Genomic DNA, 27276 nt, shown 5'->3' with positions numbered 1-27276 from the left:
CCCCTCCCCCAAGTCCCTCCTCCCTACCTTTTATCTTAGCCTGCTGGATACACTTTCCTCATTCCTGAAGAAGGGCTTATGCCCGAAACGTTGATTCTCCTGTTCCTTGGATGCTGCCTGACGTGCTGCGCTTTTCCAGCAACACATTTTCAAATATACTACCTCTAACATCATGGACTTTTATCTTATTCACTATCGTAATATATGGCACCTGGTTAAAACAAATTAATGTAAAGTAATTAAAATCCAAATATATTAGATCCACTGGTTCCCCTTTATCTACTTTGCTTGTTATATCCTCAAAGGATTCTAGTAAGTTGTCAGGCATGGTTTCTCATTCATGAAGTCATTGCTGATTCTGCTTCTTCAATGGTATTTCTAAATTCTATTATATCTTTTATAACAGACTTGAACACCTTCCCAAAGGTGCTCACTGGTCTACAGTTACCTGTTTTGTCTCCTTTTGCTTTTCAAATAAAGGTACACTATTGACAGCTTTCCAAGCTCTCAGACCTTTCCAGAATCTAAGGGTTCTTGAAAGATTACTATCAGTCTTTTACTATCTCTCTAGCTATTTCCTCTAACATCCTAGCATACATTCCATCAGCTCCAGAAGACATATTGGTTTTTCGGTCCATTTGCTTCTGTAGCATTTTTTCTCTAGTGACAGTTATTGTATTTACTTCTTCCCCTCCTTTTGCCATCTTGATTAATTTGGGAATGCTAGTACTGTGTTCTACTGTGAAGACTGTTGCAAAGTATTTATTCACAACCCATGTCATTTCTTGTTTCCTCACTATTACTTCCCCAGCCCAATTTTCTAAGTTGCCTGCGTTCACTTTGCCTTCTTGCTTCCTTCTTATATATTTAAAAGCTTGCTTTGTACATCTAGACATTACTTAACTCATTTACCTTCAATGTTCTTCTTCCTTTTTCTTAACTTTTGTGGTCTCCTTTGTTAGTTTTTGAAAGCTTTCCCAAGTGAGAAAGAAGCAAGTGTGAATGTTTTGAGCCATGACTGACTCTACTTGATTACCTTCACTGCTTTTAATCAAATTTCACATTCCTGGCTTTAGATAATTTGCCATCAGCATTAGAAGTTCAATGTTAATATGTGTGGCTCCCAGTAATAAGTGCTTCTCATGAAACCATGAGAACTGTTACAGGATGTGTAAAATTCAACTGCAGAATTACAGTATAAAATCTGAAATACCTGAACAGTCAGTTTTATTTGAATATTGTACATTTGCTTTTTTTTACATTGAGCAAAAGCTTAACTAAGTACAACATTTTGTTCTTCAAAGTGCCTTAAATGAATAATAATGAGAAGACACCTTGAAACTGAAATGAGGCCACTCTCTTTTATACCTCCACCATATAATTACAAAAAAAACCTTACTTCAAAGGAAACTTGCTCCTGATCATAAACAGGTAATATAGATGTCATGTTACCTAAATACCCAAAACATGGCTGCAAGTTTCAACTACACATGCATATACAAACACATTAGCATGCAAATAATTGAGCTTTCTGCTCTTAATAGAATAGAGCTGATATACAACTTTACAACAAAATACAGAAGAATACATAAATTTTGTAAAATAAACATTCACATTAACTGATAAATAAATCATAAAATAATAAATTTGTAATGGGAATTAATTTGTTATGGATATGCAAAGTGTGTGGATTCAAAGTCAATATAGGTACTGGAGACTACCAATTATAAAACTTCAACAAACTTTTCCATCTGAGCCATGTTTATGGAAAGGGATGCTTGCTATATAATGTGACAGAGGATTAAAATGTAGTAGCATTTAAGAAAGTCAATATACAGGGAATGCACTTGCTAACCTGCACAGTGCGCTTCAAAATGTTATATGATCGAAGTTTTTATATCAAATAAGAAATGTTGACTTTGTTTCTGTGGAGCTCGGTCATGTACAGCACCTGCAGATAGAGGTTTTCTTGCCCATCGTGACGGTAAACGGCGGTTCTGTGGTCGTGCAGGACGTGGAAAGCTCATCCCATTCAATCTCATTGTCTCAGGTGGCAAGGTCTAATAGAGAGAGGTTTTTGGAAGGCATTATTAAATCCAGTAAAAATCTGAACCCTTTTAAAATCTGATATAACACTATAAATATTAAAATTAACATAGCATATAATGGAAAATTCATAAAACATTTATCAAATGCTATTTATTTTTATGTTTGTAGCTTTAGAGACTTTCCTTTTAGAAAGGGCATTTAAACTGTAGAATGCATGCTAGCAGTGCTGCTTAAACTGTTTCCCAGTGTGGTATCTTTTCATGGCTGGAAAATGATTGCAACTCTTTTGTAATAACTGACAGTGGGGTGGTGGGTGGTAACACTTAGGAGAGCAAGTAGGGGGACCAGAAGACTTCCAGACTGATGGTAGAGGCATTGGTGGTGGGATGTGATATGAGAGCCAGAGAAAGAAAGAGGATAACAGAGAGAGAGAGAGAGAGAGAGTGAGAGTGAGATAGAGACAGACAGATTTACAACTATCACTTTTGGAAGCGCCAGCATACAGTACCAATACACTATAGGTACATGGTAAGGAAAGCTACAGTTAAGAGAGACTTGAGATGGTGGAAAAGTTCTCTGAAACAGAAGGCTTAGAAAATCAAAGGTTCATAAAATTATGAAGGGGATTCATAGAGCATGTAGACAAAGTTTTTTTTTGATTTAGGTGTCAGCAAAAAGGCTATGCATCCATATTTGTCACAGGGTGAAAATAAAGATTAGAAAGTACATCTTTACACGGAGGATTGTTGGAGCTTGGAATACATTGCCATCGGGACTGATTGAGATACACAGTATTCTACGTTTTATGGGGAAAGTAGATTAGTATTTGAAGCAGAGTAAAATAAAGGAGCATGACAGACACAGAGCAGTGAGATTAATTTCAGATCACCCTTGCAAACAACCAGCAATGACACATTGCGTTGAAGGGGTTTTCTTTCAGAAGTAACCTTTTGTGGTTTTGTCTGGTATAGCTTTGAAATGAACACAATCAGAAAGGTTCCCTTGAAAAATAACCCTGCATAACATCTCTTAAAATTCTTAACATCTTACAATACTGCAAAATACCCTATTTCATCATCCAGGTTTGTGGGATTACCCTGAAAGGGTTTCATGCATCTGTCCAAATAGATTGCACACCTTCAGTTACTCACTTGACTAGCACATCACCACCTCTGGGGGATCACCCAGGGATAAATCCCTAGTGCTGCTTTTTTCAAAAACCATATGCCCTCTTGGCAACAAGTTCTACAGTCACAGGAACTGCTTTCATGGTTATTCTGGATTATCCGGCTTTCTGTTTCTTCCACATTTCTTCACCACATCCATGATATTTGATTACTTACAGTGTGGGAACAGGCCCTTCGGCCCAACAAGTCCACACCGACCCTCCGAAGAGCAACCCACCCAGACCCATTCCCCTACATTTACCCCTTCACCTAACACTTCGGGCAATTTAGCATGGCCAATTCACCTAACCTGCACATCTTTAGACTGTGGGAGGAAACCGGAGCACGCAGAGAAAACCCACGCAGCCACGGGGAGAATGTGCAAACTCCACACAGACAGTTGCCAGAGGTGGGATTTGAACCCGGGTCTCTGGCGCTATTAATTCCTTGACAAATCAAAATTTCCTCTGGCGATGGGAAGATCAAGTCCATCAATTTGCTTTGCATCTTTGAAAGCCTCCTCAACAGCAAACTTGAACAAAATGCTCGGTCACTTTTGTTAATCTCTCCCTTCTAATGCATCCATAATTCTTACCCAAATGTGTTGAAACTCTTTGTGACATTTCATGTTACACATACAAACAAAATCCACATTGTTGTATTATTGCTGATAAAGTACACAAATTGAACTGGTAATACTTAGCAAACCAACAAATCTCAAAATTCACATATTTTAAGAAGTCCAATAGGTATATTGCATATTAAGGTTGAAACTTTATTGCTGGAACAGCACAGCAGGTCAGGCAGCATCCAGGGAACAGGAGATTCGACGTTTCGGGCACAGGCCCTTCTTCAGGAATGGGGGCCTGTGCCCGAAACGTCGAATCTCCTGTTCCCTGGATGCTGCCTGACCTGCTGTGCTGTTCCAGCAATAAAGTTTCAACTTTGATCTCCAGCATCTGCAGACCTCACTTTCTCCTATTGCATATTAACACTTCCTATGCCTGTGAGCACAAAGTCTACCATTTAGATCTTGCAAAACTATGGCAAGTCTGTACAGACATATTTGTACTTAAAAAGTCAATTATTTCTAGTGTATTTTCTGCTTTAAAGCTTCTGTCTGACAATTGGAGAACAGTTGGAAATCTCTGTTGGCAAGGCCCAATCAAATGAAATGTCAGTCAGAATTTAGAGTTTTAAATGGCAGAAATCCACATTTTAAGAGCTGCTGACCAATCAGAGTCAGTTTTCCATTGCTGGCCATGCCTTCAGAAGCAGTTACTGCTCCAGTAATTCTCCAGAAACTTCACCAGAAATCATTATTGGAATTCTGCACTGGTAAGGATGAAATAGGGATTGCGGGAAAGGGGGAGTGCTGGGGTTGGAATAAGGACAGGGCGATGGTGTGTCCCTGATTGGGCAGAGCGCCTAATATTGAGTACATGATCTTCAGGCAGCGAGGGTGGGGGAGCAGACAACATAATCTCTTTTTATAGAGCTAACTGTTGCATTCTGATAAGTCTTCATTTGAAAGTTTTTCACCACATTAGTGAATGAGTGTCAGTGAGGTAAATGTTTTTTTAAAAATTAATTTATGAAATGCGAGCACTACTGGCTGAGCCACCATTTTGTTACCCATCCCGAGATGTCCTTCAGAAGGTAATGGTAAGCTGTCTTCATGAACTACTCCTTTTGGGGTAGGACGACCACAATATTTTTAGGGAAGAAGGTTCTGGACTATGACCCAGAAATAGTGAAGGAATTGTATAACAGAATGCCATACAAAGTGGCACAGAGAGTAGGGCATTGCAAGGTAGGGCAGTAATGTAGTAAAGCTGGGAAGGGTGGCAGGTGCGAGATCAGGTAGGGAGGAGTTAAATGTTTTTGAAACATCTTGTGGAGGGGTGAAGTCAGAGGGATGAGGGGATTTGGAGATTATGAGAAGGAGTTGGAGAATCAGGGTGAAGGGTCAAGGATGCTAGAGGGCTTGATGATCAGTAGACAAAGGGTAAGTGTGGTTGAAGGATCAGAGAGACAGAAGTCTATAGATTGGGGGCATTTGGAAGATTTGGACAGTCTAAGGGTTTGGGAGAGGGGGAGGGTTGGGTGTTAAGTGGTCATGGGGTGGGGGAGTCAGACGTCCAGGGTTTTAATCCATCAAATGTTTCTTGGATAGCCAATCCACTAAAAAGAATGGATTTGTTCCAAGCTTCCAACTCAAATCCAAAGTTAGAGATATTCACAGAGGATTCTGTACAGCTGGAAAATTGCCCATGGCAAGTTTAAACTTCTAAGTTGTTCCCATACAGTCACTGTGTCAGGACTTGTGAGGGACTCCAATGCATATCTTGGATGGTATAACCAGTCTCCAACAATCCAGAAATCGGAATGTCCGAGTCAAAATATTGTTACTTCAATCAACACTTGTAGTCAATGCATATTTATTCAATTTAGAATGAAACAACGTAAAGTTAAAATATATATACTCCTGTAGAATAGTGCATATATTCTGTGGTTACAACTTAGACAAGTGCATTGTAAACAAAGTTTTTAGATGATTCCAAAATAGCACAAAAATGATCAGCAGTGCAAAAACAAAAGTATCTTTGATATCTGGGCGAGTAGCTGACTGCTTAGGAAGGGAAAAAAACATCAATAAATGGAATTGGTGTTAAAAAGATCAAACAAACAGAATGAAATTAGATGAGCATTAGGTGTGTGTGCTTGTGCGATGGAAACGGATTAGGGGCAGATGCCAGGTTTCAAACCCAGGGTCAATACATTTTGACCATTTGCGGGATTACGAATCACATTTTCCTGATGTCTGGCAACTAATCACATGCTCCTTTAAATGATTGCTGCCCATCTCTAAGAGGTGCCAGCTAATTGTAGAGCCACCTGCACTGCAGTCTAACTCAACTGCTAATAAAAAGCCATGGCAGCTGGAAGATGACAGGTACCTTCAACTTCTCTCACCATTTGAAAATCCCATGATATTCCATCCTTAGAAACTAATAAAATATAGCCTACAGCATGTTGAGCAGAAAATATGGATTTTAATACACTTTTATTAAATTGAGCATATGAACGTTCCATACAGTTGCATTGCTTTTCTCATTGCAATCTCCCACATGTCAGCAAAAACAAAGGATAACTGGAATTTCCAAACCAAATAAATCTAGTGCAAAAAGAGTTTCTGTGATCCTTATAGCTTAGAGGAGCTACTTAAAGTTAAGCTTTCGTTTTGAATGCAAGGGCAACAGTAAACATTTTAAAATGGTTTTCAATGTTGCTATTCATTTACTGACAAATTGACTAGTGTCCACAAGTATAACTAGCAAATGGTTCACTGCAGTTTTCTTAAAAAAGATCATTTTAAGTTCTTTAAAGTTGGGTTAGTCAAATGTGGAGGACTGATCACTGAATAAAAATGCTTTTTTTTAAATGACCTTCAGCTATATTGCTAAAATTGTTGCACATTATCACTCTCAATATTTCTTGAAACAATTTAGTTTTGGAATTGTTTTATGAAACACTGCCAGACTGGACTGGCACGTGACAGATTTTCCCCTCAATGCGGAGCAAATGGGTTTGAGCAGAAATTGAGGCACAATTTGCAACTGGATTGTTGTTTGCAGCCAAAGCTGAATTTCTGACCCATAATAGTGTTCACACATATTGAAAACGGGAAATTGATATAATACAAAGGGAATACAAATTAAAAGGCTGGGACCAATTATTTCCTCACAACCATGCTTTGGCAAAAGTCCTTATTGTTCCAGACCTCAGGAATCTTCTGTTCCTTCAAACGTTTCAAGCTATGAAGGAGACTGATGTCAGATCTTTCACTGTAACAAGATCTTCAATTACAGGATGACAAGTTAAAATAACAATACAATTCTAGTAAAGCATTGTTTCAGACCAAAAACAGACTTCTGTAAGAAAGAGCAAGTAAAGCAAATGGTGTAAATAAGTAAGACAGGTACCTGCCTCTACATCTGGGAGAGGAAAAACTGAATTGTACTCTGACAGATTTGGTAGGTAAGATCAACATTAATGGGAAGGAGTTGACTGGTCTGAAGGCCTTTAACATTACACAATCATTTTCATCAGCTTATGATTGTCAGTATTAGACATAATGCTGAGAGAAATATGTAGTAAATGTTAGGTGGAAAATAAAGAAAACAGAAGATTAATCAACATCAGTAATATTCATGCAAACGGCAATGTATCTCTAAAAGGATGTCTTGACAAGCTTGGGAACAGACATATGCATCCCATGAGATCAGATAGAAAACAGTTTTAAAAGTAGAGAGGCAATATTGACAACGATTTTCAGAGGATTACAATAAGAAGCCTTTGTTGTTATGTACCGTTGTCAAACTTTATTTACACAACAGAAGTTTCACTTACCACAGGTAATGATGTTCGTTGACCTGTGACACATTGGGATGGTCTTGACTTCTTCCTTTCCTCTTGTTTTTCTTGATTTAGGTGAAGCATTTGAAAAACGTGGCTGATCTTATTTGGATTATCGTGCAAAGATTCTGAACGAGATGCCTGTTGCTTTGTTCTGCCATCAGTAAGATTGGCAATATTTTTCTTCACAAGAAGGGAAGGACTTACTGATCTTTCACCGTTTCTCAACACTGTTTGGACAAGATCAATATCCGATCTTGTACATGGTACTGTTGGACTTGAAAAATGTTTAGGAATCAAGTCAACCTTATCAAACAAGTGGCTCTTGTCATTATCAGTAATCCAAATAGGAAATCCACTGCTATGCTTGTCTGGTCCTACTATCTTGGTGGTGCTGATGTAATGTGAAGTGTAAGGTCTAAAAGCTGAACCAGTGTACTTTAACTGAAACTGTTTGGTGGGATGGACATTCTCTGCAGAGTGAAGTGGAAAGCTGGATCCTGGATAGGCAGTTGTCTCATTCTGTGCTAATTCCACAGATTTTCCAGAAACAGGATCACAGCTTTCAGTTTTTAAAGCTGTTTTTCTGAAATTATCAGGTTGTTTTGAAGATGCACTTATTGCAGACTGCATAAACACACTGCTGGTACTGCAAACCCCTGTTGTTAATGTAGAGCATGAAAAGTTAGACTCTGACAAATTACTTTTGGGAAATTGAGGTTTTGTTTGTCTAAGGCCAGTGTTGAAATTTTTACCCAGGCTCTGCTCCTGAGATGGCAAAACATTCTTATCTGAATCAAATGTCTTTACTGCTGAACCAAAGCACTTGTTTCCAGATCCAAAGCCAAGTTTAGTTGCATTGCATGACCACCTGCTATATTTATTGTTCTTATTGTTTTCAGATCTCTCATCACATTGAATTTGCGGTGCTAAAGTCTTGAAAGGCCTTCCACCTGTGAACGATTTCTGTTCACTTTCCTGCAAGGAGGGTTGAAATTTTCTCATAACACAAGGACTACTGCAACTTTTTTCTACAATACAATTTTGTGTTGTGTAGTTACTGGTACCTTCCTTCAGCAAATCTCCAAGATCGATTGGAAACATTAAACTGGCAAGGTACCAAGACGATGTCCTTGGTGGAACTGGTGGAGCTCTTTTGCTTGAGACAGATACATCATTTATGTCATCTCCTCCTGGAAATCCAGGAAAAACCCCATGCCCATTCTTCTTGGAGTGATTCCAGTTTTTCTCATTGTGGAGCCTTTCAGAAGATTTTTTAAACTCTGAAAGAGTAGGGCTTAATGCCTTATCATCTGGTGTGCTGCTACTCTCTTCTGAAGAGGTTTCATTTCTCACAAGTATATTTTCATTTTGCTTCTCTTTACTTTCTTGCACCTGTGAAACTGATCTTGCTCTGTGCCAAAAATAAAAAAAAACGGTGATTGATAATGATAAAATTACTAATGACATTTATTCTTCTCTTAATGACTGAGTTTGGTAAGCCATTGTGGCTTGCCTGCTGGTGCAATCTGATGGGAGAAGAGTTTCGGTGGGAGGCGATCCAAATAGATAAGTGGTTTTGTTTATTTTGTTTGGAGTCTGGAGCACAGAAATATTTTTCTAAGTCCTATTTTTAAAAAGGCTAAGGCTACTGTCACCTTCCTCCTTAACTGTGTTGCCTTCCTCAATTAAAATTTAGTCAAGCACTGGACTCATTCCTTTGAGCCCCTGGCAACAATACCTACCCCAGATTTTAAAGAACACTGATGGCAGCCTATGCAGATGTTGGTCAGAGCAGCAGCATAGTGGGCTGGAAGCATGGAGTGGAGCGGCTGAGACGCAGAGCAGAGCAGCTGAATGTCGGAGCACAACAGGCTGGAAGGATGGAATGGAGTTGCTCAAGGCCAGAGCAGAATGACTGAGAGTTGGAGTAGAGTAGGCTAGACGCCCGAAGCAGAGCAGCTGAGGACTGCAATGGAGTGGAGAGGGATGTTGGACGGGAGACCGGTGCAGGCATTCAGCAGCTTGCAAGGCCGATCAGACCACACGTGGAAACCCCTGCACTGATCTAATGCAATGTAATGGTTATCGTTTCTGCACCCTCTCAAGTTAAACAACATCCTTCTTATAGAAGGGTAACCAGAACTGAACACAGTATTCTAAAATAGGCCTCACCAATGTCCTGTACAGCTGCAAAATGACTTCCCAACTCCTATATTCAGTGTTTTGACCAATGAAGGCAAGCGTGACAAACTTGCCTTCTTCACTACCCTGTCAACCTGCGATTCCACTTTGCAGGAACTATACACCTGCACCTCTAGGTCTCTTCATTCAGCAACATTCCCCAGGGCCCTATCAGTAACTGTTTAAGTCCTGCCCTGGTTTGCCTTACCAAAATGCAACACCTCACATTTATCTAAATTAAACTCCATCTGCCACTCCTAGCTTATTGGCCCATCTGATCAAGATCCCATTGTACTCTGAGATAATCTTCTTCGCTGTCTGTTACACCGCCTATTTTGGTGTCATCTGCAAACTTACTAATCAATCCTCCTATATTCACATCCAAATCATCATTTATATAAATGACAAAAAGGAATGAACCCAGCACAGCTCCTTATGGCACACCATTGTTCACTGGCCTCCAATCTGAAAAGCAACTCTCTACCACTATCCTCTTTCTCCTACTCTCAAACCAGTTTTGTATTGGATTGGCTGGTTTCCCCTACATCCCATGTGATATACCTAACTAACCAGTCTATCATGCGGAACCTTGTCGAATACTTTGCTGAAGTCCATATAGTCATCTACTGCTCAGCCTTCATAAATCTTGTTTGTCAGCTCTTTAATAATGTCAGTCAAGTTTGCGAGACCCAATTTCCCATGCTGATTATCCCTAGTCACTCCTTGCTTTTCCAAATACCCATCAATCCTGACCATCAGAATCCTCTCCAACAACTTACCCACCACTGATGCAAGGCTCACTGGTCTGTAGTTCCCTGGCTTTTCCTCACAGACTTTCTTAAATAGTAGTACCACATTAGCCAACCTCCGGTCTTCTGGTACCTCACCCATGACTGTTGATGATACAAGTCTCTCAGCAAGGGGCCCAATAATCCCTTCCCTAGCCTCGCACAAAATTCTGGGAAACACCTGATCAGCTGGGGATTTAGTGGCCTTTTTGCATTTCAAGACCTCCAGCACCTCCTCTTCTTTAAGAAGAACGCTTTTCTGGGCATCACTATATATTTTATAGACCTTAATCCAATTTAGAACTTTAACTTTTTGAGCAGTTCTATCCTTTTCCATAACGATTTTAAAACTAACAAAATTAATGATCATTTGTCCTAAAGTGCTCCCTGCTGACACCTCAGTCACTTGCCCTGCTTGATTTCTCAAAAGGTCAAGTATTGTTCCTTCTATAGTTGGCACATCCACATATTCAATAAGAAAATTTTCTTGTATACACTTAAATTCCTCACCATTTAAGCCTTTAATACTATGTCAGTCCCAGTCTATGCTTCAAAACTTAAAACCCCCTACCATTACAATCCAATTATTCTTACAGATAACTGAGATCTTCTTACATATTTGCTTCTTATTCTCCCACTGATTATTGAAGGGCCTATAATGTAATCCCAACAAGTTGATTATCCCTTTCTTATTTCTCAGTTCCATCCATGTAACTTCACTGGACCATCTCCCAGGAATATCCTCCATAAGTACAGCAGTAATGTTATCCCTAATCAAAAACACCACTCCCCCTCCATTCCTGCCTACCTTTCTATCCTTCCTATAGCATCTATCCCCTGGAGTATTACGCTGCCAGTTCTGTCCATCCCTGAGCCACATTTCTGTAATAGCTATGATATCCCAGTCTCATATTCCTGACCATGCCCTAAGTTCATCTGCCTGACCTGTCAGGCCTCTTGTATCGAAGTAAAGGCAGTTTAATTTATCAGTCTTACCTTGTTCTCTGCCAAGCTCTTGTCTGCCGTGACTATTTGACTTGCTCCCCTTATCTACTGTACCACCCTCAGCCTTCTCTCTACTCCATCCCCAACAAAAACATGAGTTTAAAGCCTCCTGAGTAGCACTAGCAAATCTCTCAAGTATATTGGTCCCCTTCCAATTCTGGTGGAACTCATCCCTCAAGTACAGGTCATTTCTAGCCCAAAGAGATCCCAACTGTCCAGAAGTGTGAATCCTTGCTCCTTGCATCAGCTCCTCAGCCACACATTCATCTGCTCTATGCTCAAATTCCTACTCTCACTGGCACATGGCACCAGTAGGAGTCCAAATATTACTACCCTCAAAAACTTACTTTTTAACCTTCTGCCTAGGTTCTTATATTCCCTCTACAGAACCTCAGCCCTTTCTCTACCCACATTGCAGGTACCAACATGTACAACACCGTCCTGCTGGTCACTCTCCCCTTTCAGAATATTAAACACTCTGAGACATCCTTGACCCTGGCACCAGGGAGGCAACACACTCTCCGGCTGCAGAAACGTCTGTCTGTGTCCCTGACTAGAGAGACCCGATTACAATTGATCGCTTGGAACCTGATGTACCCCTCATTAAAATTTAGCCAGTCATGGTACCAGAAACTTTGCTGTCAGTGCTATACTCCCTGAGAGGCCACCCCTTCCTCAGAATCCAAAGTGACATACTTGATTGAGATGGGGATAGCCACACTAGACTCCTGCACTACCTGGCTACCTCTCCTACTATTGCTATTGGTCAGCCTGGGGCAGCACGACAGCTCAGTGGTTAGTACTGCTGCCTCACAGTGCCAAAGACCCAGGTTTGATTCCAGCCTCAGGTGACTGTCAGTGTAGTGTTTGCACATACTCCCAGTATCCGTGTAGGTTTCCTCTGGGTGCTCTGGTTTCCTCTCACAGTCCAAAGATGTGCAGGTTAGGTGGATTGGCTGTGCTAAATTGCCCAGTGTCCTGCGATGTGCAAGTTAAGTGAATTAGTCACGGGAAATGCTGTGTTACAGGGATGAGGGTGGGTCTGGGTGGGATGCTCCTGAGGGTTGGTGGGATGCTCTTGTGAGGGTTGGTGTGAACTTGATAGGCCAAATGGACTGCTTCCACACTGTAGAGTTTCTATGAACCATCTACCTGACTGTATCTCTTGTCTCTCCATCTTCCTGAAATTGCACAGACGAGTTGGACCGAAGGGTCTGTTTCTGTGCTGTACATTTCTATGAGTCTATGCTGTCCATCACACCCCCTTGGTCTTGTAAACTCCTCATACCTGTAACTGCTGCTCTAATCCATGCAGTCTGATCCATGCTCATAAACACTGCTCTGTGATAACTTAATACCAATTCTCAATATTAAAAGTCAGTCAAGAAACAGATCTGTTTATAAACATAATTTTACCTTCCTCATTATTATAGATATACAACAAAAAAAATAAGATTTAGAAGTTTGATAAATCTTAAATTCAAACACTTAGCTGACCAGGCTCAAAAACCAAAGGTCATCCTCTTCTCCTGTAGTTTTAGGAAGTGATTTTTTAAAAACTCACTGATACCTCTGCAGCTGCACCTGAAGCTGGATATTTGACCTCCCACATCAGCTATGAAACTGCACTACTGTACTTGTTTGTTATTTCAGTGAAATCCGATCTCCAGAGTCCTTGTACAATTTCTCAGTCTGACAGCTGTGAAATTTCACTCCTTACTCTATACTTGGATGAAAATGTGATGTGATTACTATGCTGGCTTAACAGTCTAACTATTCCTTCAAAACACAGCTATTGCTTGAATCAACTTTACGTACCACGTGCCATTCCATTCTCAAAGCAATGCACCTTGTCACGAAGTCCTACTGAGAAGCTATCCGTGAAATATTCTTGCCTATCTTTCCCCTTTCTGATATTTCAATCTGCACGAAACAAAGACATAAGAATTCCAGCTTAAAATATTGCTGATCTATTAATACCTTCCATGGCTCACTTTTTTCTTGACGTCCTCTTGGTAACTGCACAGCTCTTCACTTACTTTTGCCAACTCTTGTAAAGCCTGTGAAAATGACAAATTGTAAGATGCATGTGCCCAAATATTAGCAACATGGTACAGTCTTTGATACATTATCATTTAGGGAAATATACTACTTACTGCATTCAAAACACTGGAGAATTTATTTTTATCATTCTGGATATTTCCAAAATTTTGAATGCTACCACCATCCTCAATGTGTTCAAGTGATGATTCCTCAATAAACAATAGATCACTTCCACTCTTTTTGATGCCTCGATCTGTATCATGCAAAGCAATATCTTCCATTTCTGCACCAGGGGCCCTTGCACCATTTGTGTAATGTTGGTCTTTTTCATCATGTGACTGATTGCATTCATGTAAATTAAACAATGCACAATCATCTCTTGTGAGTTTTTCTTGTCTCCGCTCAGTTTTCTGTTCATTCAATTTATACTTTTGACTTGATTTGACATCCCAATAAATCTGCAGATTCAGAAAAAAATGATTTATTATGCTGATACAAACTGCATTGTTTCAATAATTAGCTAACAAATATATTTATGATTTATTAATTCTGAAGTGGAACAAATGATCACTGGTACCCTCCTTAATGTCAGTTCATTCACCATTATGGATTAGGTGATGTGATTGGTTGCCATAATGTCACTTTCAGAATCTGAAGTTGACATCAGAGTGAATCAAAAACCAAATTCAAAGCAATGTTTACCAAAAACCTATTTGAACCATCACAAAAATACAGTGACTATAAGGGTAGGTCGGAACCTGGAAAATCTTCCACAAGTAGCTCACCTTCCATACCTGCAAAGCCTGTCCATCAAGTACAAGGAACAAGTCAGTTTCAGGGCAGTTATGACATGCCATTCTGCCATCATTACCATAAAATCTGATCCAGAACATCATTTCGTTTATAGATTTAAAAATGAGCCTGAAGTGTTCCCACTTCGACCTTTTCCTAAAGCTATTGAAGAAGAAATTAATTCACGTGGTGCTTTCAATGGTCTTGCACTGACAATGTTGATATCACAGGCACAGGCAGTACTGTGGGTCACAAGTTGTGGCGTGTTCTTCATTGATACCAATGCAAACTGCTTGTTGTGTGACTCATGCATTGCCTGGCCCTGGGGAATTGACATATGCTAGAAGCAGCATCACACAAATAAGTTTTTCCCCCTTTCGGTCATAATAATGCTGCAACTTCCTTAAATCATTATCTTTATCCTGTACTATCCTGTAAAAAAATGAAAATAGCTTATTAAATTCACCACTCATATGGAGAATGATTTTTCCCCATTTTGTCAAAATGATGTTGAAGATATTCAAAAAAACCGAAAGAACTGCAGATGCTGTAAATCGGAAACAAAAACAGAAAATGCTTGAAAAGCTCAGCAGGTCTGGCTGCATCTGTGAAGAGAAATCAGAGGTAATGTTTCAGGTCCAGTGATCCTTCCTCAGAATTGTCAGAGGTTCTGAGGAAGGGTCAGCTGACCTGAAATATTAATTCTGATTTCTCTTCACAGTCAAAAATAGTTAAAACTGAAGTTAATTTCTTCTAAATAGTCATTAGATTAGATTACGTTCAGTGTGGAAACAGGCCCTTCGGTCCAACAAGTCCACACCGACCCTCCAAAGAGCAACCCACCCAGACCCATTCCCTTAAATTTACCCCTTCACCTAACACTATGGGAAAATTAGCATGGCCAATTCAACTAACCTGCACATTCTTTGGATTGTGGGAGGAAACCAGAGCACCTGGAGGAAACCCACGCAGACACAGGGAGAATGCGCAAACTCCACACAGACAGTTGCCAGAGGTGGGAATTGAACCCAGGTCTCTGGTGCTGTGAGGCAACAGTGCTAACCACTGTGCCACCATGCCGTCATTATTCAAATTTCTTGGATGAGCACAGTTGCTCCTTTATTTATGAATTCATTTGCAGCCTGAATCAAGATTAGGTAGCATATTCATGCTCCAAGGAATTTGTTTACAAGTGAATTTTAAAGAATGGAGATAATTAAAGTGGATGGTGGGATCAAACGTCTAGTAGCTAATTTCAAGCAGTACATTCACCGATTATTAGCCTTTACTAAGACTTTTAGGGTAGAGGACTATGAAGTGACAAATTGAAAACAAAGGAAGCCCAATCTGCAAACTGCAACTCTGGCAGTTCTAATACTGACAGTGCCACGTACATGTTGCATCTTCGCAGAATCTGTGTTTGCATCAGATAATACAGTTCAGCTTCTGCCTCTCTGATGAACTGAACCCTACAAAATCAGTTCCTCACAGCCACTGACTGGTGAATATAACAGTGCCTGCTAGTATGTTTGCTCATATCTTAACAAGTGTGATTATTCAGGCTGCACTGACATCATTTATTTGTGTAGCATTAAATAAATCAAGGCATGCTATATTTTGGGGTGCTTCCAAAAAACCAAGTAACACAGTAATTTGTTAGACCTTCTTGATATATCTATGGTCAGGAGCCTGGTTTCATACTCACATTGAGAACTGGAGCTTCGATCTTTCCCAATTGCTTGTCAAAGTGAGGCTTTGCAACCTCTGTGTGGATACAGGTATGTAGATACTGCTAGTTATACACTGAGGACTTTTAATGCGTTCCATCCAACATGCCATTCCCTCAAAGTTATTCCATTTCTTCTAATACCTGACTTGGGTGTTCCCATTGGAAAACTCATTCATTATTCTGGCACCAAGACATGCAACACCTTGTTTGACTTGAACACTAATGATAAAAGATGGATGAGAAATATTCTTAAAGAGCAAAAAATAAGCTTTTGTGGCCCTTTAAGTGCTCTTGTGACTGCTGTCTCTCTCAGAGGAAACTTCTGATTTCCAGCTACATGAAATGTTGAGTCTGTGGATCACATATGCAGAGCACATATTATTAATACAGACCAGCATGTTTTGGTGGATCTGAAAGCTAATCTCTGAATCAAATACCAATAGAATGGAGACACTGCGTAATAGTTCTATGCCCCAATTTCTTTGTCTCATTTTTTTTTTTTTGAATGGCAACTCTGTGGGAAGCTAGGCAAGTGATTGCTGGGGCCTTTGCTGAGAAATTTGTATCATCGATAGTCAAAGGTGAGGTGCTGGAAGACTGGAGGTTGTCTAATGTGGTGCCACTGTTTAAGAAAGGTAGTAAAGAAAAGCCAGGGAACGATAGACCAGTGAGCCTGACATCGGTGGTGGGCACGTTGTTGGAGGGAATCCTGAGGGACAAGATTTACATATATTTGGAAAGGAAAGGACTGATTAGGAATATCAACATGGCTTTCTGCATGGGAAATCATGTTTCATGAACATGATTGAGTTTTTTTAAAGACAAAACAAAGAGGATTGATGAGGGCAGAGCGGCAGACGTGCTCTATATGGACTTCAGTAAGGTGTTCAACAAGGTTCCTCATGGGAGACTGTTTAGCAAGGTTAGAGCTCATGGAATACAGGAAGAACTAGCCATTTGGATACAGAACTGGCTTGAAGGTAGAAGACAGAGGGTGGTGGAGGAGGGTTGCTTTTCAGATTGGAGGCCTGTGACCAGTTATGTGCCACAAGGATCAGTGCTGGGTTCACTGCTTTTCATTATTCATATACATAATTTGGATTTAACATAGGAGGTATAGTTAGTAGGTTTACAGTTGACAACAAAATTGAAGGTGTAGTGGAAAGCAAAGAAGGTTACCTCAGAGTACAATAAGATCTTGATCAGATGGGCCAATGGGCTGAGAAGTGGCAGATGGAGTTTAATTCAGATAAATGCAAGGTGCTGCATTTGGAAAAGCAAATCAGAGCAGGACTTATACACTTAATTGTAAGATCCTGGAGAGTGTGGCTAAACAGAGGGACCTTGGAGTGCAGATTCATAGCTCCTTGGAAGTAGAGTCACAAGTCAATAGGATAGTGAAGGCAGTGTTTGGTATGCTTTCCTTTATTGGTCAGAACATTGAGTATAGGAGTTGGGAGGTCATGCTGCGGCTGTACAGTACATTGATTAGGCCACTTTTGGAATATTTCTGGTCTCCCTGCTATAGGAAAGAGTTAAAAATCACACAACACCAGGTTATAGTCCAACAAGTTTATTTGGAAGCACTGGCCTTCGGAACACTGCTCCTTCATCAGGTGGTTGACAACCACCTGATAAAGGAGTGGTGCTCCGAAAGCTAGTGCTTCCAAATAAACCTGTTGGACTATAACCTGGTGTTGTGTGATTTTTAACTTTGTACACGCCAGTCCAACACCGGAATCTCCAAATCATGACTATCAAAAAGATGCTGGGTAACTTGAAAAGGGTTCAGAAAAGATTTGTAAGGATGTTGCCAGCATTTGAGGTTTTGGGTTATAGGGACTGGCTGTTTTCCCTGAAGTGTTGGAGGCTGAGGTGTAACCTTATAGAGGTTGATAATATCATGGGGGGCATGGATAGGGTAAATAGACAAGGTCTTTTCCCTGGGTTGCAGGAGTCCAGAACTAAAGGGCATAGGTTGAGGGTGAGAGGGGAAAGATATAAAAGGGACCTAAGGGGCAAATGTTTCACACAGAGATTGGTACGTATATGGAATGAGCTGCCAATGGAAGTGGAAGAGGCTGCTACAATTACAACATTTAATAGGCATCTGGATGGGTATATAAATAGGAAGCGTTTAGAGGGATATGGGCCAAGCGCTGGCAAATGGGACTAGATTAGGTTAGGATATCTGGTCTGCATGAATGGACCAAAAGCTGCTGTTTCCGTGTTACACATCTCTATGACTCTATGACAGAAGGAACATGTGTATGCACTAGCTTGGTTGAACTCTAAGATTTGACAGACATTTTCTACTTCATATCTCAGTGTAATTGTCTTGACCAGAGTCACCTGACCTGGTTTAAAAATTAACTGACAGTTGACTGTCAGTCAGCATTTAACTGGTACATTCTCAGTGGCCATGAGTCTACCAGAGTCCACCTGCCAATTAATCAGCACTCTTATGAACATCACAGATTGTTTTGTCATGAATCTGAAGTTTAATTTGATTCTCTAAGGAAAAAATTATTTTTAAAAAAATATCCATTGCTCTAGATCATAATTCTATGTTGCCTCAATTGTTTTCAATCCACAGGGAAATATTTCATCTGTCTAAAAAAAATTAATATGTTTTATTTATTTCTGCTGGCGTCCCACAGTGTATTACAGAAGTTCAACAAAGCAGTAAAAGAAAACCAAAAGTACCGAATTTTGACAAAGCTTTTCCTCTTGATTTTAGGGCAATTAGCAATAATACCAATGTAAAAGGAAAATCAACATAATTTATGTTAATTTATGTTGATTTTCCTTTTACATTGGTATTATTGCTAATTGCCCTAAAAGCAAGAGGAAAAGCTTTGTCAAAATTAGGTATTTTTGGTTTTCTTTTACTGCTTTGTTGAACGTCTGAAATATACTGTGGGACGCCAGCAGAAATAAATAAAACATATTAAGTTTTTTTTTAGACAGATGAAATATTTCCCTGTGGATTGAAAACAATTGAGGCAACATAGAATTATGATCTAGAGCAATGGATGTTTTTTAAAAAATTTTTTTCCTTAGAGAATCAAATTAGACTTCAGATTCATGACAAAACAATCTGTGATGTTCATAATTGTGACCATATACGGTGACATTCAAATTGGTTAATAAAAATTATTTTAAAAAACCTATTTGCAGTAACATTTTAACATCTTTCTAAAGTGTTTCTGCATGACATTTTACATATGCTAAATACAGCACCTGCTCTATCTTCCTCTGCATGTCCTTTAGTTGACTTTCCCATTCCTTTCTTTCATGATCAAATTGTTCAAGTAACTCCATCTTCTCTCTGCTCCAGTTTCTCTCACTGGTCTCCAGCTGTTTCCTCAGGTCCATGGCTGCTGAGTGGATATTTGCCAACAGCTGCTTCTGCTCTTTCCCTTCCGATCCAAACACTTCTCTTGTTTCTTGAGTTGTTTTTTCCACGTCCTGTTTTTCTGCCTTTACTTCCAGCTATATGGATACAAGTAACAAAGTTATTTTTAAGTATTTCATACCTAAGAATTACAAATTTATAAGTAATGTGTTCAAGGTTTTCAATACTGTGCCATGTACTATTTGTGAAAGAGGTAACCACTAAAACTAGGCCATAAAATGACTCATATTTCCCCGAAGTAATTAAAATGTTGACAGTTAGACAGTTACTAAATATACTCAGTTTATGTATACATACATACACATATATATATATATACACACACACAAAACACACACGCACAAAAACTCCCAAATAGTTAAATGGTCTTGTTTTAATTACAAATGTCATCGGATTTTATGGCATTTGCTTTTATCTGGTTAGATTCTTATACTGGCTGCCAACATCCATATTTCTAAATCAACTTCTATGGCCTGATGGCCAGGTTTTATCCAGTTTTATCCGGTTCTACATATTTGCTGCAAGACCGTAGAAAATAGATTTAACAGCAAAATTCATGGAATTTGAAGAATGTTACAAAGGCAATTGGCAAAAAGCTGTGGAAGCAATGACCTTAAAATCATGCCATGAACTTATTAGTCTACATTTCATTGCTGCATTAATATTGATCTTTTTATTGTTTTCACAGAGAAAATAATCTGTGTCTATGTAAATAGAAATTTCATGCAAATTTTTTAAATATTAAGACACCAACATTCATTCATTCAGCAGAATTCTGAGATAAATATATAGAAAATAGAGACATAATAACAATACAATCTATATCCAAATCAATTCTACACAGAACCATTAACAGAATTAACCTTTTTTTCAATAGATTGCTGTAAAAGGTCAAAAAAGCACTGTACCTTTGAATTATTTTCCTGAAGGCACACTTCATTTATACAAAATTTATCATTTTGCAGTAACTGTTAGTGGGAGCTGCTCTAAGTGTCTGATACAGAATCACAGAATCCCTACAGTATGGAAGCAGACCATTCTATCCATCGAGTCTACATTAACCCTCTGAAGAGACTGCCACCCAGATCCATCCCCCTTATTGTATCCCTGTCACCCTGCATTTTCCATGGCTAATCCACCTAGCCTGCGCATCCCTGAACACTATGGCAATTTAGCATGGCCAATCCAACTAACCTGCACATCTTTGGACTGTGGGAGGAAACCAGAACACTCAGTGGAAACCCACGCAGACATGAGGAGAATGTGTAAAGTCCACACAGATAAAATGGAATTGAACCCAGGCCCCTGGCGTTATGAGGCAACAGTGGTAACCACTGAGTCACTGTGTCTTAACTAAAGCTGTTTGAGCACAAGCAAGTAGTACTGGATTGTAAAATAGGGTGAGGGTCAGTTCTGCCTGACTGTCATTTAATTTTGAGCCTATACAAATTTATGCATAGGCTTAGACAGGGTACTGAAAATTTCTGTTGTAAATAGATGAGAAGATTTTCTTAATATTAGTAAGGAGCATCCAGGTCCTGTGAGGCATTTTGAAGCTGGTCAACGTGATAATTCAATTGTAACCAGCTCTCCAGGGTTGCTGAAAAATTTCAAAGGTTATGATGCTGGTGGTAGTGGGAGGGAGGCTCTTGTACTATGTGGTATTATCCCTACACCAGGGCCAGGAGAGCCAGATTCCAAGTATGACCTGCTCCACGAGTATTAATATACAGTATTACATATCAGCATCTCTGAACAGATTGGTTAGGAAAATATCTCTAACATACAGTATTTGGTATACATGTCTAGTAAAGTGAATCTCAGTTTCTTTCTGTAATAAAATAGGAGAATGCACCCCCATCCACAGCACATTACTCAAGTGTGATACTTTCAATTTTGGGGCTACATTTTGATTTTTAAATGCTCATTATTATTTTTACCAATTAATTTATGAGGTAATTCAATGCTTGCTCTATTACAATGCTTACTCTATTTGTTTAACATAAGGAATTTGACTTTCACAAAAACAGGATTAGAAGAATTTAATTATCAACCCTTCATTAAAATTAAAGCAACAGCATATAAGGAAAGCATCATTTGTTTGAGAAATTGTAGTACTTAAGCTGGCACAAGACAATAGGCATAATTTAACAACAAATGTGTACTTTTCAAAATAACTGACATACACTTCTGACAAAAAAAAATACACATCACTTTATCACACCATCTTCAAACTGGTGAGGTCACAGCTAAGGCATTTCAAAGGCATATGTACAAAACTGGAATGTTTTAACCAGGTAGTTAGTACCTGACTCACTGCATCTCTGATCTCAGTCCCAGATTTAAATTTAATAACTGACAAGTGTTCATTACAACAGAATTGACTAAAATTGATCCCGTATAGTACCTCTTGAACATATACAACTTTAAACTAGAAACTCCACATTAATTTTCAAGGAATGTATTAACTCAGTGATTTAAGTGTCTCTAACTCCAAGTTAGCTGAGTATTCCTTTATTGACAGTTATCAAACAGGAGTTGGAGCAAATCAGAGTTCTGAAAGAGAGTCATTGGGCCCAAAACGTTACTTCTGCTTTCTCTCCACAGTTCTTTATTTCTTGTTTAAACCATCCCCTTTTCTTTGCTATCTTTTTCTCCCAACCACTCTAAAATCCCCTTCTCCCCAGTCCCATTCATTTCCCTTTTTTCTTCATGAGCAGCATTAATCTCCATGTTGGAATCACCCTTCACCTAATGAGCCCATGAGCAGCAAATGTGGGAGAAATGGCCTGTGATCAGAGGAACAGTTCCTCAGAGATTCTGCCCATTCTATTATGGGGGGCACTTTGCCACCAATTGATTGCCCCCAGTTTGAAAATTCCTGTGCATTTTGATGGCTTTCTGCTATCCCAGGGTCTTTTGAAACTTGGTCAAATAGGCCTCTAATTATCAGACTTGAGACTCTGATAGTGAAATTTAACATGAAAACATTAGATACCAGTTCTTTAGCACTTAATGGAGTGTGAGCTGGGCAACCTTGAGAAGGAACAGGATGAGAAAATGAAGCAAAATAGCGTGATGCAATGTGATCTCATCTTCACCCCATGTCAACAGCAGTACTTTGGATCATCCATTAGTCACTACTCTATAGTTAGAAGTCTGTGTAGTTTATCTTCTGTGGATATTTTGGTAAGGAATTTTTAGCTATGCTGGAAAATTGTTTAAAAAAATGCAACAGATATTTGGATTAAAACTGGGAAAGGTGATCTCAAGAAATGCATTCATGATAGATATTGCTTGATTTGCAAGAACTTCACTTTATTTTGACATTTTAATTTTGAATAAGTGAAAAATGAGCATATTGTCATTTAGTGAATATGTACAAATGTAACTAATTAGCTAACACTGTACCTATTATTAAGCTTTTGATTTGCAGTTAGAACTCATTAAACTGAGTGACTTCTCACCACAAATGTCAGCAGTGCTCTTCACTAGCATTTACAGCATTCATTTCAATTGGATAATGCCACAATGAAATTTTACTCTCAGACCAAAAGAGCACTGTTTATTACACAATTAATTAAAACAATAAGGGATTAAAATTTATTGACTATTCTATCTGTTGTATACAAGTTAAATCTATTTAAAAAGATTTATGTTTTCAATTCAGTTATGCTCAAGACAAAAAAAAACTACTTTAATATGCTTCCTGAAGATTGATGGAAGTTACCTAAATTATAAAACTTAAGACTTAGTACTCAATTATCAAGGTAAAGGTCAAGTATCAAGACGTAAACCAAACAAATGATTGTCACCATGCTCTGCACACAACAGTACATCATGGACCATTACCAGACACTCTCTTGATTATGGGGTGAAATTGTTTTTGGAACACACAAAAAAATGTTCATTACAAATACAATTTAAATTTGATGTTCAAAGATAATAAAACACATGTATACTGCACATTTGTTATTATTCTTTGTGTTGAGTTCAGACACTAAGTAGTAGAAGTTGTGCAGCTACAAATCACTGGAATGAAGTATATCAGGAAACTGGTTATTAATTTTTTAAAGATAGATCTAAGGATGTTGTGATTTTGATTTCATGTTTCTAAACATGCGGAATTTGTGTGTACAACCAGGTTTCTCAGTATGACTTGTGCTTATTTGGAAGCAATGTGGGTCAAGGATTGTAGCTGAAAAATGTGTTGCTGGAAAAGCGCAGCAGGTCAGGCAGCATACAAGGAGCAGGAGAATCGATGTTTCGGGCATAAGCCCTTCTTCAGGAATGAGGAGGGTGTGCCAAGCAGGCGAAGACAAAAGGTAGGGAGGAGGGACTTAGGGGAGGAGCGTTGGGAATGCGATAGGTGGAAGGAGGTTAAGGTGAGGGTGATAGGCCGGAGAGGGGGTGGGGGGGGTCGGAGAGATCGGGAAGAAGATTGCAGGTCGAGAAGGCGGTGCTGAGTCCGAGGGTTGGGACTGAGATAAAGTGTGGGGAGGGGAAATGAGAAAGCTGGAGAAATCTGCATTCATCCCTTGTGGTTGGAGGGTTCCTAGACGGAAGATGAGGCGCTCTTCCTCCAGGCGCCGTGTTGCCATGGTCTGGTGATGGAGGAGGCCAAGGACCTGCATGTCCTTGGCGGAGTGGGTGGGGGAGTAAAGTGTTCAGCCACGGGGCGGTTGGGTTGGTTGGTGTGGGTGTCCCAGAGGTGTTCTTGAAATGTTCCACAAGTAGGCGGCCTGTCTCCCCAATGTAGAGGAGGCCACATCGGGTGCAGCGGATTCGGTAAATGATGTGTGTGGAGGTGCAGGTGAATTTGTGATGGATATGGAAGGATCCCTTGGGGCTTTGGAGGGAAGTGAGGGGGGAGGTGTGGGTGCAAGTTTTGCATTTCTTGTACACAACTTGTTTTGTTTTGGTTAATGAGGATTAGTTGGGTCCTGGGAGCTGGGAGAGGTGAGAGACCCTGCTTCAATTGTCATCTTAGTTATGATTGTTATGAATCATAATTAATGAGTTGGCTTCTCAAATCCTCCAACTACAGGCAGATCCGATCATCACTCATCCTTGCTGTGAAATGCTGCTTAGGTCAGCTGCATTTTTTATTGTCAATTAATGATTTCTTTAAATTTGTAATACCTTAAAATACAGTGTAAATATCCCATTAGATTGTTACAGTGTGCTGCCAGAAAGTAAACTTTTTTTGGAATCCAAGTAGAATTGAATTATTTTTCAATAATTAATCATCATTACTGGATTAAGCGAGGAACTACATTATACCCTGTTTTATACGAGTCAATGTAGAACACCTAAGTACTGTTTGACTGACTCAGCTCTAACCCTACTTTATTTGAGAGAGTGGAAGCCCTGCTCCATTTAGTTTTATATCACAGAACAAGAACGTGAAGCCTTTCATTGTCACATGGACAAGCTTACATCCTTTCACAACATGATATCCTCTAAAGGACCTGGCATTGCCATTATAAAAGAAAGTTGAGAGGTATATTTTGTGAAGAGGGGTAAGTGAAATAACATCTGCATTCTACTTTGGACTAATTTTAACACGTTGCCTTTGAAAAAGAGAAGTTTTGTCTTTTACTACTCAAGTCTCTATCAACTGAATGTGGACACTTACTGTTGTTATACATTTTATATATACTCTATAATTTAAATTTATGTATGACTTTTGTAGTCTTCTGTATGAGCTGTAAATTGTGTAGTTTCAACATTACATACAATTTTAGAATTTATAATAAAAGCTAATCTTTTAAGTACCAACAGCCACATGTAAGACACAAATTCAAACAGAACATCCTTCAAAATGAATAGTAACTGATCATGTTTGATTGATTGAGGAATGCTCGTTAATTAAGTCTGAGATGAGTCATGAGGATAAGACAACACACATCTTCTATCCTGAACTGAAGAAGATATGTAAAATGTCCTGCTATCTTGGTGAGAAATCATCAAATAAAGGAAATGAAGTGCAAGAAAAGAATGGTCTTGTGACAATAGTCATCTTATGGAACCAATCAGGAGAAAACCGGAAGCGATGCTACTCTGATTACTTTTACTGTTAAAGAAATCAATCTGGATTTGGGTACATTGGCTAAACAGTTTATCTGAGATTGTTCACAAACTAACAGGTCAATTAGAACTTAGGATATCTCTGATCATACATAAAGAGTAGTGGTTAGTAATTGTTAGTCTTGCAATCATGTAGCAATTTTTCCATGGAAAAGTTTACCTGTTCAATACGACACTTCAGTTCTGCTCTCTCTAGTTCCCAAGCATATTTGTCACTTGAGTACTGTTGTTGCAGTTCTGCTCTTTGATCTTCCTCCTCTTTAACCTTAAGCTGAACACCTTCCAAAACCGACTTAAGATCAAACAAAATTCTTCTGTTTTCAGCAGCCTAGAATAAAAGTTACAACACTTTAGATATATATTTGAAGACCAAATTAAATATATACTTTGTTCGTTATGTATCAGCATGGGTGAAGAACAGCACTCTCACTCCTGTGCCAAATTTTGCTGTTTTGAGTTGTTATGTTCCATAAGAAAATTCTAAGCACATAATGTAGGATGCCACTGCAGTATAAAACTGAAACTAAATGGCTTAGAAGGTTAGTCATTACACCAAGGCTCTCTCTATATGTTCTGATAGATGCTAAGTGCTCATAGCACTATTTGGTCAGCATTCAAGCCTCACCAAAATTACCAAAAAATCACTTTCCATGGGATGCCATTGTTAAGTGTTGCTGAAACTGGTATACATGGGTCAGTATTTCAGGAAGGCTGGGAATGGAACTAGATCAAATGTTGCATTTCTGGAGCTGTTTTAATCTGGTTAATGGCATATTCAATCTAATTATTTCCACAAATCAAAGAATTGTTAAACTGGACATCAAAATAAGGGATTCTGTTTAATAAACAGTCACAGTCACAATGTCTGTATCCCATGGTACTGTTTAAAGGATGTTTCTTACCTTTGTCCTGGCCAAACATTCAGCTTTTGACTAGTATCATGGAAACAGGCTCTGAGCAATGTGGACTTTCATAGGAAATCTGGGATAATCACGGGAAAAGTGAAGTCTTTCTCAATGTCAAGAAAAACTTGTTGCATTTTCAAACATACCTCAGGACAAAATTCTGACTGGATAGCAGCATGATGCCTACGAATAGGCATTATTATTGTTACTGCTTCATTAACTATCTCTAATGCGCAGCTTCTTAGTGTACTATTTACTGTGAGGCAAGTCGACATCAACACTTCCCATCATGAAAGTCAGAGCGGGTACTTGGCGACTTCAGTTTGCTGGTTATTACTTCAGACCATCATCGTGCACATCCAGCAACAAAATGTCAGGGAACTCTCCAGGACACCAGTCACACTCAACCACACCACTCCCCCTACCCATCCTTGGACACTGGTATCTGTGTCTAGATTAGAGTGGTGCTGGAAAAGGACAGCAGGTCAGGCAGCATCTAAGGAGCAGGAAAATTGACATTTCAGGCAAAAGCCCTTCATCAGGAATAGAGGCAGGGAGCCTGCAAGGTGGAGAGATAAATGAGATGGGGTGGGGGTGGGGAGAAAGTAGCATAGAGTACCACAGGTGAATGGGGGTGGGAATGGAGGTGGTAGGTCAGAGAGGAGGATGGGGGAAGGTAGCAAAGAGT

The 27276-nt window shown here is 39.3% G+C and overlaps 1 protein-coding gene across 1 annotated transcript in view; it reads right to left on the bottom strand.

Annotated features, from left to right (window-relative positions):
* Nucleotides 1-1210: 1210 nt before the first annotated feature.
* Nucleotides 1211-27276, bottom strand: part of LOC122544481 (uncharacterized protein KIAA0408-like) — a 31944-nt gene continuing 5878 nt past the window's right edge. Inside the window, exons 3-8 of the mRNA XM_043683719.1 lie at nt 25844-26011; nt 19419-19670; nt 13768-14112; nt 13592-13671; nt 7629-9048; nt 1211-2060 (exon numbers count right to left, since the gene is read on the bottom strand). Coding sequence (XP_043539654.1) covers nt 1878-2060; nt 7629-9048; nt 13592-13671; nt 13768-14112; nt 19419-19670; nt 25844-26011 — 2448 coding nt within the window. The 3' untranslated portion in view covers nt 1211-1877. The remainder of the gene's footprint in view (nt 2061-7628; nt 9049-13591; nt 13672-13767; nt 14113-19418; nt 19671-25843; nt 26012-27276) is intronic.

Source organism: Chiloscyllium plagiosum, chromosome 3 (assembly GCF_004010195.1).
Source record: "Chiloscyllium plagiosum isolate BGI_BamShark_2017 chromosome 3, ASM401019v2, whole genome shotgun sequence".
Lineage (NCBI taxonomy): Eukaryota > Metazoa > Chordata > Chondrichthyes > Orectolobiformes > Hemiscylliidae > Chiloscyllium > Chiloscyllium plagiosum.
This window is presented reverse-complemented; position numbering and strand designations above follow the sequence as displayed.